Consider the following 18,393-nt stretch of genomic DNA (forward strand, 5'->3'; position numbering starts at 1 on the left):
AATGTAACTCCTTTTCCCTTAACTAATCACACTACTCATTGAGTAACTGGGTACACACAAGACCCTGGGGAAATTAAATGAAAGGTTCTTGTGAAATAAATGGGCAGGCACAATCATAGAAGGCCTAAATCAAAATATTTTCATGTGGTATTCTATGTTGTTTATGCTTATGTTCAGAAATAATTATTCCAATGCCTCAGTAATAATATTTGTAAATCCTTAAGTTAAGTGCCATTTCCACTTCAGGCCCCTTTTTTGTGTGTATCAGATTTAGACTGTGTAGCCACTGTGCCTAGATTTATGATGACCTTTAAGATATTGACTTATTGATGTTAGCCTACTCTCTTTTAAAATTGCCATCTGCTAACCTGTGTCAGAGACATCCACATAGGTGTACGGTAGTTTCATCAGACAGCTTTAGTCTCCTTTGTATTCCTCTTAAATTATGTAGAACAATTAAAATATGTGTGAGTTGCCTACTCATTATGTGCTTTACAAGGATACATGTTTTGGAAGTTAACTGCTATTAATTAGCAAATGCTTTTCCTATCACAGCAGTGACAAGGTGTCAAGGATTACAAGGTGTGTTTGTGTGGTGTGGTAGCATGATAATTTAGTTTTTCCGCGCGCAGAGGTGAGGAAACTCCCTATAATAATGTGTATGTAAACATGTAATTGCACACAAACCATGTCACCCATAGTGGACAGAAGCTGGCCAATATAGTCTATTAAAAGAGTGAGGTAAAGCATGTCTTGTAGGCAAACCCACTGTGGTTAAATCTTGACTGCAGGGGCTTTTCACAAGTAAATTGAAGAGATTTATAGGTGCTTGATAAGTCAATTAATTGAGCGGGGGGGGTTAACTGCATACAATTGTATCTCAAGGGACTGCTGCTGGCGCTTTTCCTCTCCTTCTACATTACCCACTAACACTAGTCTTAACAGCCATTTTAGATCTCCCTTTTCATGGCTGCATTTTGCTCAGACACAAATGCTGTATAAGGACAGAGGGGAGAGAAAACACAAGGAACAGAGGCAGCAGGAGTAAGGCAGTTATGATGGAGTCCTCAATGTTTCCCCTTCCACTGGAAACCCCTCTCTCTTTTTTTTTTTTCATGCAGTGGTTCAAAAAAGCGTGACGCCTATGAGGCAGTAGAAAATGGGGGAGGGGTAGAGGAGACAGGCACACCAGTGAGTGAGAGTGGGGAGAGGAGGAGAGGGAGAGGGAGAGGCAGAGCGAGAGCATCTTTTGCAGCGAACCAGGAAAGCAGAGTGCGAGGTGATTGGCTGAGGGAGAGGGTAGCGTCACTGCCACTGAGGGGGAGCTCTGAGGATGCTCCGCTGAACTGGGAGGGAATACATTCGCTAGGAGTTTGCATTGAGAGCTCAGCCATTATCAGTTGTACGCTGACAACAGGGAGCCCTCTGCAGAATAAATCAACGCCGGGGTGATATCCTGTACCTGCGCAGCCTCCTCAAAATTCTCCACATCCCGTCCTTGTTGATTCATTGGCTCTTTCAGCTGCAGCCATGAATTATTTGCGTCGGCGTCTCTCGGACAGCACATTCATCTCTAACCTGCCCAATGGCTACATGACAGATCTCCAGAGGCCTGACCCTGCTCAGCCTCCTCCACCTGCCTCCACCACCCCAGCCAAGTCTCCTACAGCTGGGCCTACGCCTCCCGCCACTTCCCCGGCTCCGGAGAGGAAACCCCAACCATCTCAGTCCAGCGGGGCGGGTTTCTTTAGCTCCATCACCAACGTGGTTAAGCAGACAGCAGCCTCAGCAGGGCTAGTGGAGCAGACACAAGTCACGACGCCTAAGAGGTTCAAGATTCTCCTGGTCATCGATGAACCACAGCAGGAATGGTGAGGCAGCATGCTGCTCTACACTCTCTACACAGTCTAATGGCTTGAATAATTGATATGTATTGTCTGTTTGTGCCTTCTTTACGACCGTCTTGGCCAGGTCATTCCTCAGGAAATAGATTTTCTCCTCATGATTCATTTGAACATAGTAGTTAGGTAAAAGCCAAAGAACCACTCAGGCAGCAAATCTGAAATCTGTATCAGGCAGCATGCAGATTTTATCAGGCTACTGCTGGTTTGGTTGACGGTGGAGCATGTCAGTGTAATACACACAGGCAGCCAACACTTGGAGGACAGGAGAAAATAAGGTCCATTGATTCTCAGCAGTAATGACATTACTCCAAGATGGAGGATTTTTATAGTCCTCTATTCTTTCTATGTTGTAAGAAATATTTTGTTGTTTCTTTTCTTTCTTCTTCTGTCAAGGCACATCATTTTATAGCTTTGTGAGTGATATTGTTTGATCATTTGCATTTGCATGCTAGAATTTTATTGCACATAAGTTGATTTAGTAAATCGATAAGAATGGACATAGAGTTTATGACAGCTGTCTGTAAAAAATGAAGTGAATTCATTAAATGGATTGATGTTATTGCCCTCTAATATAACATTGCACCATTCTATAATAATATAATATAAGAAAAAACATGGACATTCCACAGGCTGTACACTCTTGGGAAATGCACTTGCTTTCTCTGGAAGTAGCCTAAATACTGCAGTGCTTTCCAATCATCAGTGGGGTTTCCCCCCCGCAGGTCACGTGACATGCCCTGCACCTTCACAAGGAACCATTAATGTAACTAACTGCAGCACATGATGCCATTAGGCTCCATTCACTGATCGCTATGTAGAACCTCCTTGGTGGAGGCAGGTGAAGAAATGGAGTCTGAACAGAACATAAATGTTGTCCACATGCTTGTATTGGGCCATTCCACATGGCTGCATTTCTCCATTTTCTGCTGAGAGGCAGGACCAACATGGCATCAGTGCAGAGAGCAGGCATGCATAGAGGGATTTAAGCTATCAACACTGACAGTCAGTTCACTGGGGAATCTTACTAGTAGCTTAAAGCAAGCATCTTTGTCAGCCTACTGTGGGAAGGAATTCATGTGCTGTGAATGCGAATGTGGACTTCGATTTAGAGGAAACCTATTTTGCTTAGATGCTGACATTTATTAGAATACTAATCAATCTTGTAACTCTACCTCTCTGTGATGAACATTTGTTTACACAGCTGACATATTTTCCACAGCCATGTGTATCTTCTTTAACGTTTGCTAGAGCCGTGCAGCTGGATGTTAGAGTGGATACCCGGCCCATTTTCAGAATTCATATATGTGATTTCATGGCTTCACATGGCACAATCAGTATTTGTGAACATCATCAGTTACCACCCAAATCTTGAAACCAGAGAACTGAAACTCTAATCTGTCATGTCTTACTGATGTACAGCCTGGAGGGGCTCCTTTACAGTGAATAGAAAGCTGACTTTGTGGAAATCAGCCTAACTTTGTGGACTTGAGTCAAATTTTGTTAGAGTTCTAACCTGGAAAATATACTGGATGTCCATAAACCCGCCCAGGGTGCCCTCAGAGTAAACTTTTACATCTGTTGTACTTCACAGAGCATAGGTCAACCTCTTCCCTCTATTTTATGCATGAAATACAGAGCTGAATGTAAAGTAATACAAAAAAGCTTCCCTAAGGCATGGGAATAATATAGTCCAAATCTTAAATTCAATGTTATTCTCCTTTAAGCAGCACTCAACAGTATTTCACAATATTTAGTAGCAAGATCTGGTTTCCATTCGCTTAAATTAACAATTTTATTTTTGATGACCTACAGTAATTGCTTGGTGATTAATTTAGAAATCTGCTGGACCACAAAGTACAGAGCAAGGAAACTACAGATTCTCCTCAGACATTTTTGTGCACAGTCTAGATGGCAAAGAGCCTTCGCCTCAGGGACCCATCTGTGCTAGATTTCATGTTGTATACATGTGTCACATCAAGGTTAATATGACAGTCTGTACCCTATGTGGAATGTGCACTGTATTATGCAGAGACCAGTTGCTATAACAACATAGCCACTGTGGAGGGATTACACAGTGGAATATAGGCTTACAGCTGCAGGTGAATGTGCATATTGCTCTGAAGTTGACTGTCCCTTCTGAGGAAATTACCCATCTTTAAGTATCGTACTAAACCGCACTAAATCACCCAACTAGAATGACATAGGCTTGCTTAATTCAGGTGGCCTGGCAGTGTCCTCTGGCCAAGACTGGCCACTTAGATAATAGAAATCTGGATCAATGTTAATGAGATCAAACCGCCATCAATGGGATGGATGCCAAGCTTTTGACTATATGCACTCATTTGTTCCACATTTACTATGAACAGAAAGCCAGTTGCCTGTGGAGGAATAAGGATTACCTGCTAGTGTGCCAATACATTGACATTACTCTGCAGTTCTGCCAAAGGAACATAATATAATCCATTAAACCAAAACCATCTAATTTATCAACGGTCAGTCGATATGAGAATGGTGAGTGCGTTGGGCTGGAAGTAAATGAACTTTTCATACTACATTATTCTCTGTGTCAGTAAGTATATAACAAGATTACGCATGAAGCAATTCTCCTCTCTTTGATCAAAACGTCCAGCAATTTCCTGCTCTGAATTCATGTCTTTTTCCTAACATATTGAATGTAATATCAATTTATCCAGTTAATGTGCTCTATAGACTAACTGTGTCCTTAGTGGTTCTTTGCTTCAAATCTCCAGCACTTAGCCAAAGGGGAGATCAGTTCCTGCATCCCAAAGGCTGCCTCTGTCTGAGACTGCATCTTTTTCGTACCGCTTCAATATCACTGAGTCAGTTGCTTACCTTTTCTTTATTCAGTGTTGGATCAGTGGCCATGGCCAAAAGGCTCAGCAAGAGTGTCTTCTGTTGGCTTTATTCATGGGCCTTTCAGCTAAGTCACTATGACAGTCCAAACCAATCTTGTTTTATTCAGAGTGTAGACAACGGTTCTCATCCAGTGTTCTGTAGCTTATGGGTATTTATGTGCTGGTACTGTTCTGTTTGGACTATTATATTTTATTTATGGGAGCAAATATCACATTAGGAATGATTGGGATGGGACTTGAGAAAAGCTTCAGGAAAACACCGTGTGTTTGAAATATTACGTATTTTATATTCAGTTCTTACAGTGGAAGTTTAAAAGCAATACCATAAAATATAGCTGTTGGCAAGCTATAAGACTAGGAAATGTCTCTTCATTTTCATGCAAGTTTTGCAGAGTGCCTGTTTTTGTAATGTTGGCACAGCTTTAGTCTGTAGGGTGTTTGTGTGCTGTGCCTTACTGTGGGAGGGGCAGTTTCAAGACCTTTTCTGCCCTCTGCAGCACATGAAAGCCAGTATGATGAGACCTGGTGGCCCCAGGACACACAGTCACATGGAATCAGACAAGAGTCCTCCAGACTAATTACGACTGGCAGATTGCTCAGCCACCAGTGCTTGTTTATCATGCTAACTAGAGGAGAGCAACAAAGAATATGCGTTATGGGAACATAGCAGTGTTGTTGTTAACAGTTCCTTACAGCTTGACATTACTGCAGACAATCATAAGACCTCTCTGGCTCGATCCTGACACTTTGCTTCTTGGATTGAGTGTTGATTAGAGGTTGCTAACGAGCGCTAAACAATGAAACAGATCCTAATAGAAAGCAATGCAAAAAGTACCAAAATTGTATGACAAACTAGAGAAAGGATATGGCTAATCACAGCGCATTATACTTGGCCAAGCAAGCAGTGGTTACCGAGATTATTCGCAATCATATCCTCATTAGTGCTATGATATTACAAGCTAATCTAATGAAAAGGCAATTAGGTGGAAGTGCAATGAGAGCAATAAAAATGAATGAAATATTTCACTGTTAGTTTGAGATGACAGTGCCATGAAGACATGGCCGTTATTGTTTCCGTACAACCGTATGTCATTCTGATTCATTCAGGCAGATGAGAGAGCATGGCTTGACCTCCCACTGTGGTCCACATTGATCAGTCTGTTCTCCTAGCAGACATCCTGGCTGCACGCCTGACCTCAGGTCTGAATTAGAAACACTGTGTGCTCTTAAATGCTACCACTCTGTAGCAGCTTCAGTGTATTTGTCTTAAATGGATGACATGATCATTTTCACTTTACCCAAAGCTTGGATCGGTTTGTTATTCTGAGGCCACACACACTGCCCCAGAGCCTGTTGTAGGGGTGGGCAGTGTCATTTAAGAAACCCTATATCCTCAGGTGTAAGTCTGATGCGAGTGTTATCTGGGTCATAGTCCACATTTGTAGTGCCTAACAGAAAAGGAACAGTGTTCACTTGCCAGCAGATGGTCTTCTCCTCCCTCATTGTCTCCTGAGAAGTCTCAGAGACAAACCATCTCTTATCATAACCTCTCTCTTTGTCTGCCGCCTACCTCCCTGTCTACAGAGGTAATTTCTTCTTGCATTCAAATTGTTTTTCTATATATCCAGTTGTTCTGCATTGATTTAGAACATAGAAGACAGTATTGTGAGCCTTTAGTTGAGCTTTTGTCTGAAGCTGCCCAGTCTATATAGTGTATATAGGAGTTGCTTGTTGAAAAACCCTGTTGCCTGTTTATATTGAGATAGGTAGTTGGTTTGTTAGTCCAACTTGCATTAATCAGATTTTATAATCATGATAATTGCCAAGTTCCCGGCAGGTACAGACACACATACTTCCTGTCATTCAGCCAGCATGTTTATTTGTTAGATGAAGCTGCCAGTCACTCAGATAAGTGTTTTGTTCCAGGAATGCTGTGCTATAAATTGCTCTTATGACAGGGAGAGCAGATGGCACTGTCTCACTTACCAGACTAATATCAGAGATTTACCTCTTCCTTTACTGCACCATTACTGCATTTCAAATTAAAGCAGAGAGACTAAAATGCCTTTAACTCAGTCACTCAATGTTTAAAATCACAAAAGGTACATAGAGGACTAAATAGTGCTTTAACTTGTATCACAAAAGCAATTCCAAAAAAAGGTATTGAAAATAGCAAACATCTGATCAAATTGAAAGAAAATGTTTTGTACTGTCAGCTTAACCTTACTCTAACATTATTCACACGCGAGAGTGAATGCTAAGCAGGCTAACTAATGAGACATTAAAATTCAGGTAGTGTTCCAGCTCACCAAGCTCTTCTCTCATCTCTCTCACAGGAATATGTAATTTGGCAATGTTTTCAAATTGCAACCTGCAGCCATCAATATAGTGATTGCCATTATCTGTACTCCCTGTCCTGCTCTTGATATTTGCAGTTTGGATACTGATGTGAATATTGTTGACGCTAAAGATCAACAGTTGTTTCTGTCTTGTTATTTAGTTTTGCATCACTTTATTTTAATCTTTAATTCAAGTCCACATGCGCATATTGATTCTGACAAATGAGTGATCAAAGTCAACATTTGCTATCATGCTCGTCTCTGCCTCTCTCTGTTCTCTCCCCGGCCCTTTTCTCCATCGTCTTCTAGGGCTGCACAGTTATGGCTAAAATTATGTTTTGCTTGGTTGTGATCACAATTATTAATCATGATCATTGGTGTTGTTGATTTGGGGAACAAAATAATATATGCATCTTACATCAACATCTTGGTCATTCTCAACTACAGCAAACATTCTAATTTATTGATCCCCACAGGGAAATTCTCTTTTTACATCATCAGTTGTGGAAACTAAAATGGCAATATATTCATTGTGCAGATCCTATTGTCTCTGTGTCTGTGTCTCTCCTCTCTCTCCTGGCCTTGTCTCATCTTCTTGGCTCTCAGTCTCAGAACTGAGCATGTGAGCACTATCATTTCAGGACATCTGTTGCCTAAAAGATGTGTTGCATCATAAATTGTGTTTTTGTTGATAAATGACATCAATAAAATCCTCGCAAGTCAGGCACCATTTTGGGTGGCAGATCAGTTAGAGCCTTTCTTACTCATCAGTATATCAGACCCTTCTTAAAATGATAGATCTCAAACTTAATCACAATATCAGCTTCCCTCATTTCAGACTTGGCCAAACACTATGGGAATATTTTTTTAAATAACTAACTTTCCACACAGCAGTGTCATGTTTGTTGGATAAGTAGTTAGGCAATCATTTTCACATGGGGATTCTTTGAAATACCCGATGAATCAATTTTTAGTTAGACACTTATTGGTAGCAATGCCTATGGTCAAAGATCATGATGAAAGTAGTATAGGATGGTTTCTCTTTTTTTGTACAATTGGCTGCTGTGCTGTGTGCGCTCTGCTGAGTAAGAAAAGCACAGATCAAACACATAATGCTATGCTCCCTCCACACAGCTATTCCTCATACAGACAAAGATTAAACTCAGAATGTCAAAATGAAGTCAGAAGAGGCAAGAGATACAGTCTTTTCAGTGCCTTGTCTCTGTGCTTGTTTGTAGGAACTGTGTCTTGGAGACACTGTCTCCTAGGCAGAGAGGTATTAGACTCATGATTCATATTCCATAGCTTGTTTTCATCCACAGCCAAATAGATCCCCCCCCCGCTTAAATTAGACTGGCAATGAATTATTCAACTTCACCTCTTTGCTAAACAGACAGGGTGTGCAGAGTACGTAACAGCAGGGTGATACAAGGTAAGAGGAAATGAGAACTCCAAACTTGTGGTGAAAATCAACACAGCGATATTATATATAGTTCTACAAAACCTTTTCCTTGTGTAAAGGTTTCATCACCTTTTGCATCACATCATTTCACCACCGTTGCCCTGCAGTGGATGACTGTCAGTTGAAGTGTAAGGTTGAGTTTGTGGCCATGGGAAGCTTCACAGAATTCATTAAATGAAAGAACCTCCATGGCAACTTGAGCAAATGGAAGGGAAGAGAAGGGAAGAGAGTAAATTTATTGGACCTCTGTTACTGGTGACTTAGATCAGCTCATTAGTCTCCATTGTTAAAGCTTATGTTGCGACCCCCTGCCCATCAGTGTAGGAAAAAGCCAACAAACTCTTTTTCCATGGCACTGTTAACAGCTGCAATCACCATATGGCTTCAGCATTCTGCAGTTTGCATCTCTGCAGGATGTCACTATACAGACAGTGCTCAATCTTAAGCTCATATGCAATGGAACTGGATTCTTTCTTCAGCAGCGATCCAGGAAAAATAGCCCACAGATCTCATTTTCTTTCAAGTCAGAAAGTCAGAGATGCAATCTATATTAGTTCAACAGTGCTGAAACACCAAACAGGAAAAAGCTGCAGCCATTTTATGAAATTGTGAATGACTTGTTCAGTCAGCATGTGACCTCACTGCAGCATTCACTAATAACCCACTAGGTGGCACTGCCAGTGGACTATTCAGGGGAAAATGCCTAATTGCATCTGTCTATATACTGTATAACAGTGGATGGCTTGCCTTTAAAAATTGCATGGTATACAGTAGGCTAAAAACAATGAATAACCTAAAATGCTGTAATGTTTTATCATTGTTCCTTTAACGTTGGAATGTGCTCTAAGAAAGGCTGTGAATCTAAGCAGTAGGAATATTGTCAAATATTAAGAAGTATTTGTCTGCTCCATAAAGTCCATGCTGTTGCCTGTAAAAGTAAATGAAGTGTGATTCAATATTGACTCATATTCCATATGCTGTTGTAAAGTGATTCATATCAAGTGCGAGAAGACCATTGGGGTAGTTAATCAATATGGAATCTCAATCTGTATTATTATGCAGGAGGTTAATCAATTCGTTATGTTTCTGTTTTGCCCAGGGCAAAATTGTTCCGGGGAAAGAAAGTACATGGAGATTATGACATCAGAGTGGAGCAGGTAAGTTTCGCCAAGCCAGTGATATCCAGTATAACTACTTTTTTTTTAGTTTGTACTCCATCTTCACATGCTTCTTATTCATCAACCCCTCAGGCTGAATTCAATGAGATCAATATCGTGGCTCATGCCAATGGGACCTGCAACGTTGACATGCAGGTCCTGAGGAATGGTACCAAGGTTGTCAGGTGAGACACACACACACACACACACACACACACACACACACACACACACACACACACACACACACACATGAGAAAACAGAGGAAGGAGGAAGATGGATCTTCCAAAGTCACAAATCATACTGATGTATCCACATATGGTGCTGATGACAATGGCCATTTATCTTGCCATTAGCACAGTATGTCCCATCAGCAGGCACTCATTGCCATTGTGTCTCATTTGTATAATGACATTTTTGTAACATCTCTACTATACTTCTCTTTTCTAGATCATTCAAGCCAGACTTTGTCCTCATACGTCAACATGCCTTCAGTATGACCCAGAATGAAGATTTTCGCAATCTGATCATTGGCCTGCAGTATGGTGGCGTCCCTAGCATCAACTCCCTCGACTCCATCTACAACCTGTGTGACAAGCCCTGGGCGGTAGGCACTCAGCAGCCTGGGGGCGGCTCTGCAGGAGATCATTACTGTTTGACATATCCAGGAGAGCAGGGCAGCTGGGAGAGGGATGATAATAAGGATCTATTCTCTGTCTCTAAATTTAAACCTATCTCTGAGCATGATTGTTGTCATGTACCAGGACACACATCTGTTCTCTATCAAATGATTGACAAAGTATACTGAATTATGAACCCTTATGTGTGTCCAGTTTGCCCAGCTGATCAACACCTACAGGAAGCTGGGTGCCGAGAAGTTCCCTCTGATCGAACAGACCTTTTACCCCAACTACAAGGAGATGGTGAGAAGCTTGTCATCACCTGCTGTTTTTTTGCATCCCTTTCTAATGTTCTCTGAAATTTTAGAAATTTGACACTGAAGGTAACACAGACTGTAGGCGGCGTGACTGTGAAACAAAAGCACAATATAAAGAAATAATATAAAACAATAAAAGTTTGCACTTTCTCACCCCAGGTAACCATGCCATCATTCCCTGTAGTTGTGAAGATTGGACATGCCCACTCTGGTATTGGAAAGGTATAGAGATGTTTACTATCGCTGTAATATGAAGGAATACATGATTTTATTTTGCTGTTGTTGTGCCTTTTGTTTTGGGAGCTTCCTAAATCCCACACACAGGATGAGATGATTAATATTGTGAAGTAGCTTTTAGATCCATATCTCCCTTCACATTCCCTGGTTATTATATTGTTCTTGGTCTCCGCTGTGTGTAGGTGAAGGTGGACAACCACAGTAAGTTCCAGGACATAGCCAGTGTAGTGGCTCTCACCCAGACCTACACCACCACAGAGCCTCTCATCGACTCCAAGTACGACATCAGGATCCAGAAGATTGGCAATGACTACAAAGCCTACATGTATGTATCATTCCGCTGGTTTTGCTTTACTGTATGCATACATGGAAAAAAAACTGAAGTTGTTTTCATTTGTATGCTTTATACACTTCAGGAGAACATCTATATCTGGTAACTGGAAGACCAACACAGGCTCAGCTATGCTTGAGCAGGTGGCCATGACTGACAAGTGAGTCTTGAATAGGGAAGTCACCCTGCACCATGTAGATGAATGTCTTATTTTGACAAAGCAGATCAACACAGTTTTGAAACAGGCTAATTAATAGTGTAATAGTTAACGTGTACATTATTTGCAAGGGAACTTAATGTTTGTGTCATATAGTAGCATGTTCTGTTGCAATGCAAACAAGTGATAACTGAAGAGCAGCATCCTGTGGAAGCCTCTCCAAATGTTTCTACTGCTCATGAGTCATGCTCTGTGCTGCATGTTGGGTTATCCGCTCTTCTGAGAGCGAGTATTGATTCGGTCCTGTTCTGCTCTGTTTAGGTACAAGCTGTGGGTTGACACCTGCTCTGAGATCTTCGGGGGTCTGGAGATCTGTGCAGTCAAAGCCATCCATGGGAAAGATGGCAGAGATTACATCACAGAGGTAGGGCTCACTGAGTTTGAGATTCATTCAACTAAGTTTGAATATTATATCTGAGCAGTAAAAACGTGTAACTTCAAATTAAAATTATGTAACTTACATGGTGTAAACATACACTACCATTAAAAAGTTTGGACACACCTGATTGAATGTACTATGTTTTTCATTATCTTAAAGCCATTTTGATCTAAAGGCTTATGCTTAAATGCTTGAAATTTGTTTTTATAGACAAATATAAATAGTGAAGTTGATGCCTATGTATGAATTTCTTTCCAAAGCCTTTGCCTTTCCATCAAGGCAAAGGGCGGCTACTTTAAAGAATCTAAAATATATAATAGTTTTGATTTGTTGAACAGTTTTTTGGTCACTGCATCATTCCATTTGTGTTATTTCATAGTTTTGATGTCTTTACTATTATTCTAAAATGTGAAAAATTGTAAATATACAGGAAAATGCATGTGTCCAAACTTTTGACTGGTAGTGTAGTACTATGGGATGACGAAAGTACAAGCGTTGCCTGTTTCTTTAGGCACACTGTTGCAGCATATGACCTAAACTAAATGTGGCACACAGACCAAATGTGAATTAGGTATCATCAACATCGTCTCCCCCTCAGGTGGTGGGCTCCTCCATGCCTCTGGTAGGGGAGCACCAGGCTGAGGACAGGCAGCTCATTGCTGACATGGTGCTGGAAAAAATGGACCAGTCAGCAGAGAAGGCAGCTAATGCCCCGCAGAGACCCACCACCATACAGCCATCGCAGGTCAATAACACACAGGCACAGGACACACACAGCCGCATGCAGGAAATCTGTCACACAGATTAGAAACTTGTATTACTTTAGAATGTCATCAATGTTACTAAGCCATGGATCCATACTGTTTCATAATGGATCCATTTTTTGTATTGGATTAACCTAAGCATTTTGAGATCTCACTATGAGAAAAGCTGCAGGAAAGTTACTGGATGAGTTAATTATTTCTTTGTCTTTTTAGGGTGCTGGCCAGAAGGGGGAGATTGTAGCTGAACCCACTAAGAACGGTGCTGGGCGCCCACCTCAAGGTTGTCTGCAGTACATTCTCGACTGTAATGGCGTTGCAGTGGGTCCAAAACCAGTCCAGGCCAACTGAGTCACCCAGGGGGACAGGGGATAGTCTCATTGTCTAGATAACAATGATGTACATTCGCTGACCACAGACGCAGAGGCGTGTGCGGACGCTGATAGCTAGACTCAGATCTTGGTGATGTTAGCTTGGCACAGCGGAGTGCTGGCCTGGACTGTGTTTTTTCCTCTATGCAGTGTCAAAATGTACTGTCTACTTGTTGACCTGTTGATTTGTGTGCTTGTAAAGGTCACTTACGTTTCAGTAGCTGTGGTTTTTCTTTGGGGCTGTTGTTGATGACGTAAAAAGCAGATTGTGCCTACACTGAGTTCAGTGCTGCTCTGTGCCACCTGTTTGACCCAGCTATGAATCTTTTATTTGCCCCCTACCCCCCTTTCCGTTCTTCAGTTTGGTGTGTATCTTTAGATATTGTTCAAACTGTGGTTTGTCGTGCAGTTTGAAGTTTGTGTATATCTCAATATGTACATGTGGGTGCGTATGACTGTAGTGGTGATTATTTTCATACATATACTGAATAGATATTTATTTTTGTTTTGCATGATTGATACAAAGGCAGGTAAAAGTCAGTTATAAATGTCTGATCAACTGGGATGTTCAAGTAACATCGCTGTTATATCCAAGCTATGTTCCCTGTGATTCATGCATTGTGAATGTGTTATAAGAAATGAAAAGAATATATAAGTTCTATAGGATACATGTATTCATTTAAAAAAACATGCATTACCACAATGAGTGCTAAGGTGTGAACTCATGCATACACATTCAGGATACAGAAGAGATGTATGTTGCCTTTCTTAAAGGAAGTTTATCTAACACTAGAAAAGAGATTACTTATTTACTGGTAGATGGATTCATAATACATATTAAAAATAGACTGAGATTCTAGATTTTATTATATAAATTATGTCTTAACAGGACATCCTGTTGAAGGTCTAGATCACACAACTTCAATATATTTGTATAATTTTGAACCAAAGAAGAAATTATTTACTTTCAATCACACTCTTTGCACTCCAGTAACCCACAATGTAAATATCTGGGAGGGGACTGTTAGGCCTGCAGTTGGTCATAGGGAGTGTATGTGATAGCATTAAAGACTAGAGCTGTGAGAGGAACAGAATACATACAGCCTGTTGCACATCACGTTTCAGTGAATTGATACTGTATCCAAACTACCGTTGTCTTCTTGCTTTCAGTTGTGTGGAAGCAGACATTACAGCTTGTGATCAAAACTTGCATTATGTATGATCTGCCATGAAATACCGGACGTAAAGTCTCCCCATGGTCCTCATACTGGATTTTGGCTATCATGATGGTGTTGCCATGACAACAATGCAAGTGGGGGTTTTGTGTGGAGTTGTGCTCCTGTTACTGCCATTCAAAGATTCAACATGTTTGCCTTATCATACTCCTCCTGTGAGTTGATGGAGAGTGCAATATAGTATATCTTTGTCTTTTACTTAACATTCTATTTATTTTTAAATCAGATCTTCCACCAAAATCGATTCATGAAGCTATAGTCACAAATGTGTCATCCACACTGAATTAATTTGAACACTTTTTTACATGGATGTCACATAAAATCACTTGGTTGTTGTCAGGTGGCTTTTGTGGAGGCCATTTAATGTGTCTAATACCCTAAATGGTGAAACAGTTAAATAGCCACTCAAATCAAATGTAAAAAAGTCTGTACCATTCTCCAACAATTTGTTACTAGATGGTATACAATATGTTCAGCAAACTCTATGTGCAATTCTTTTCCAAGGTGTATTAACTGCCATTGTATCTGTGAGAGTAACCTTGTAAAAGCCATGCCTGAGGCTTTATGGATGTGTTGTTTTGTTTTCTAGGAAATATGCCATGACATTTATTTCCGGGCAAGGACAGTGCAGAGGTACCACGGTCTGTAATAGTTGCATGGTTAGGCTTTGGTTGAGTGGTTTTGATTAAATATTTGATAAATTATTACTGGACATGTTTATTTGGCCATTGTGTCCAGGTAGAACTTGTATATTTTCAAACCTGCAGGACTGTAACTATTTAGGACCATGGTAACTTACTAAATGTATGTACTTTTAAAGCTGGTGTTGGACTGTTTTAAATCAAGAACAGAATACAATATATTGTGGAAAAAATTCCATTATGGATATTTCCCCTATGTCACTGGCAATAAAGCTTCCTTTGCAATATATGTTTGGTCTGTGTCACCATATTTGTTATTGTTATGTTGTGAGTAATACCATTTGTTAAGGAGACATGATAAAGTAGAATCAGCTATGTTCAGCAAAATTAGTCATAGGCTTTATCAATTATATCCTATTGAAAGTGGGGAGAAGCCTACCATTCCAAAACGGCTGGGCATATCCCTCTAATCTAAATTCACACAGCACACAGCCACGAAGCATGAGCACCCCACATTGCATTGCCTCTAATGCATGGACAGATATCAACTGTATTGTGGTATTGTATCCCCTCTGCTTTTTTGTGCCTTTATATTGTGGCTTCTACCTTTTACCTATACAACGTCAATGTGGGATTGCTATGTGTGTGTCACATCAGCTGATGAATAAACCAGTCATCTGTGAATAGATACTAGGAATCGACTAACATCACATCTAAAACCAATCATTCACTATTCTTTCTCCATATCTAAGATGCCTGAATATCATTAAGTGTCTCTTGTACTGAAATTAGGGGGCCCAGTGGAACCCCAAGGATTACTTTCACAAAGGCCTGCTCCAAAGTTGACCCCCAAAGCTCCTGCAAAGGACCTAAGCCCAAGGCTGAACCCAGCAACGCAGCATTCCCAGGCACAGTCTGTGAGACAAGACAAGTCAGGTCCGGAGCCTGTGCTTCAAAGACGGCGTAGTTCAAATACTCCTGAGGCCCAGCTGGAGGCAGCAGCCCAGCCTCACAGAGAGACCCCATCCCAGAGACCACAGACATCTGTGGGTCCTGAGCAGCACCAGTCTCTGGTAGAAGACCAAGCCACGGTGGAAAAACCACAGGCACATCCACAGCTGAAGTAAGAACAGCTTCAACTCTTGATATTCAAATGAGTATAGTAGCTATTTGAAGTCTAGATGTTTATCGTGCCTCAGAATAGACCTATTCAAGCATATTACAGACAATTCATTTGTGAGGGTTGTTTGCTCTGATGCAGTCTCACCCTATTTGCACTTACCAAGTAGTAATTCTCTTGTGTTCCAGCAAGTCCCAGTCCCTGAGCAGTGCCTTTGGCCTGAAAGACACATCTTTTTTCCGCACCGCCAGTGAAGACGTGGCAAACGCTGAGACCATCCGCAACTTGAGGAAGTCTTTTGCAAGTCTGTTCTCTGAATAGATAAAAATAGGCATGCTTAATTTTCAACAGAGATTCAACACATCTGACAGTTTCTTCTCAATGCTTCCATTGCTAACCTTCCTGTTTGCTTAGCTATATAGGAAAGAATACTGCTCTGTCCATTAGGTGTGCAGCCAATGACATTCTATTCAGTCTATTCATATGAGATGTGTGCCAGCTGAGTATTGTGTTGCTTCACTGGAAATGTATTTTATAGTTCAGCTGTTAACTGTCTGATATTCATGTAGAACCATTCATTACACTGCCAATAACTGCCAATAATACAGCCATAAACTTATTGATGCCAGCTTCTTACCTCCGGAACAGGTAATAATCCATTACTGTGTTTGCTAAATAGTGGTTGCAGCTCAGATATTTTGTTTCCTTTACTTTATGTTTGAGTGTCATGGTATGATGGCATGTATTCATGATGTGTTCCTGTGTATTTAACTGTTAATAAAAAATTACATGCATCACTGTGTACATGGGGAATTCTGCAACTTTGGTCATTTTGACCCTGCAGACTACTGCACAGTAGACAGTCTAGGCCCTCAAGTAGAAAATACAGTAAAACGTTGGTAACTCTGAATATACTTGCATTTATTTTTACTTATGAATTCACTGTTATAATATCCACATAATATCCACCATAAGTATTATTATTATTATTATTATTATTGTTGTTGTTGTTGTTGTTGTCTATATTTCTTTTAACTTTTACATTAGACCAATGTAAACTACTGACAGCACCTATTTTAAAAGATAATATCCCTTTCAACCAAAAAACTGCAGATTTGTGCATAGCAATCTGCATTTACAGTATTTGATTCAAGCACACTGTTTGTAGGCTACAGTACCGTGTGTATACTGTATGTGTTTTCCTTTTTGCCCCAATGCACGGTAACCCTAACCCTAACCCGAGCATAAAAAGGCCAACATCTACATGTGAATGGACAGCAGTAAAATTAATATTGTTGGGTTTACTATTTGTGGTTTGTAGTTGCTTAGTTTGACGCTCAGTGATCTCTGAACTTTGCAGTGATCTGATTGCTGACAGTCACACCACAGACTTCTAGGTGGAGTAGCTTCTCATTACTGGCAGTTACATAACAGACACATGTTCTATTTTAGAAGTATGATTAATCTTTTCTGGTAATTGGCTGTGACTTTGGCAAATCTATCACAGAACTGATATGAAACGTTCTTGACCATTACTGTTATATAATCTTAGTGTTATATTAGTCTACTCACACACCACTCATAAGGTTCACAGCCCATGGTCAAGTCGTTTGTCAGGCTAAGAACCTGAATAGTTCAAGATTAATTAGAAAACACAGACACTATGCACTATGCTTCCAGTAATTGTGTAGAAGGATATTGTCCTTCAATGGCAAAGAAAAAAACAGCCCAATTGTCTCATTGTCTCATTTAAATCTGTATCCCAGTTTAGCCTCCTTTGTAGCCAACATATGTATTGTCTCAATATTTGACCATACTGCACACAGTTATAACTGCATATGCTTAAAATATGATTCAGATTCTTCTGAGAATTTCCTGGCCTGGTGAATGTGAAGCCAATTGAAGACTTCCAGGAAAAGGTGCTGCAGGCCCTCAAGCTCCAGCTGAAGACCTTCCACCCAGACCCCCACAGCTGTTTGCTAAGCTGCTGCAGAAGATGAGTGACCTGCGCCCCCTGGTGGCACACCACGTTGGCCTCATCCATCTGCTGAAAAAGAGATGTGCCTGCATTAGATGGGGGGGATCTCTGACCAAACACACCTGATTATTATTTAGAATTAAGATACACCTTTCGTATGTTTCTTCTTTTGTTTCAAACATAGCATAAAATACCATAGGCATAACATAACATAACATAACATAACAAAATACAAATAAAATTAAAGAAAATAAACAAAAGCCAGCAACATTGCTGCAGTGATCACTACTATGCCATCTGGTGGTGACCATGAGGCACAGTAGATATCCGTGTCATTGTAGTTATGCAATCCCCCTCTCAAGCACATGACAATGCCCCTCCACTTGGTCACAGTATTTATACAGCCCTTGAAATTAGAATAACACATGTGCTTTCCTACTCAATAGA

The 18,393-nt window shown here is 40.6% G+C and overlaps 1 protein-coding gene across 3 annotated transcripts; it reads left to right on the plus strand.

The window, feature by feature from the left end:
• The first annotated feature begins 1,431 nt into the window (after positions 1 to 1,431).
• syn2a (synapsin IIa) lies at positions 1,432 to 13,338 on the plus strand. Of its 3 annotated transcripts, none has more exons than XM_071544939.1 (11): positions 1,432 to 1,871; positions 9,681 to 9,738; positions 9,832 to 9,923; positions 10,190 to 10,346; positions 10,573 to 10,662; positions 10,836 to 10,898; positions 11,096 to 11,238; positions 11,330 to 11,404; positions 11,723 to 11,825; positions 12,439 to 12,616; positions 12,846 to 13,338. In XM_071544939.1, exons 1-11 carry the CDS (start codon positions 1,531 to 1,533, stop codon positions 12,950 to 12,952), a joined length of 1,407 nt encoding a protein of 468 aa, XP_071401040.1. In that variant the 5' UTR covers positions 1,432 to 1,530; the 3' UTR covers positions 12,953 to 13,338. The 3 variants fall into 3 exon arrangements, with proteins under 3 accessions (XP_071401040.1, XP_071401039.1, XP_071401041.1); XM_071544938.1 differs by having other exon boundaries at positions 12,439 to 12,585; positions 12,818 to 13,338; XM_071544940.1 differs by having other exon boundaries at positions 12,439 to 12,585; positions 12,830 to 13,338.
• The last annotated feature ends 5,055 nt before the right edge of the window (positions 13,339 to 18,393 follow it).

Source organism: Centroberyx affinis, unplaced genomic scaffold, assembly GCF_046629955.1.
Source record: "Centroberyx affinis isolate AG114_WGS23_722 - 3 ecotype Tasmania unplaced genomic scaffold, CSIRO-AGI_Caff_v1 ptg004734l_1, whole genome shotgun sequence".
NCBI classification, from domain to species: domain Eukaryota; kingdom Metazoa; phylum Chordata; class Actinopteri; order Beryciformes; family Berycidae; genus Centroberyx; species Centroberyx affinis.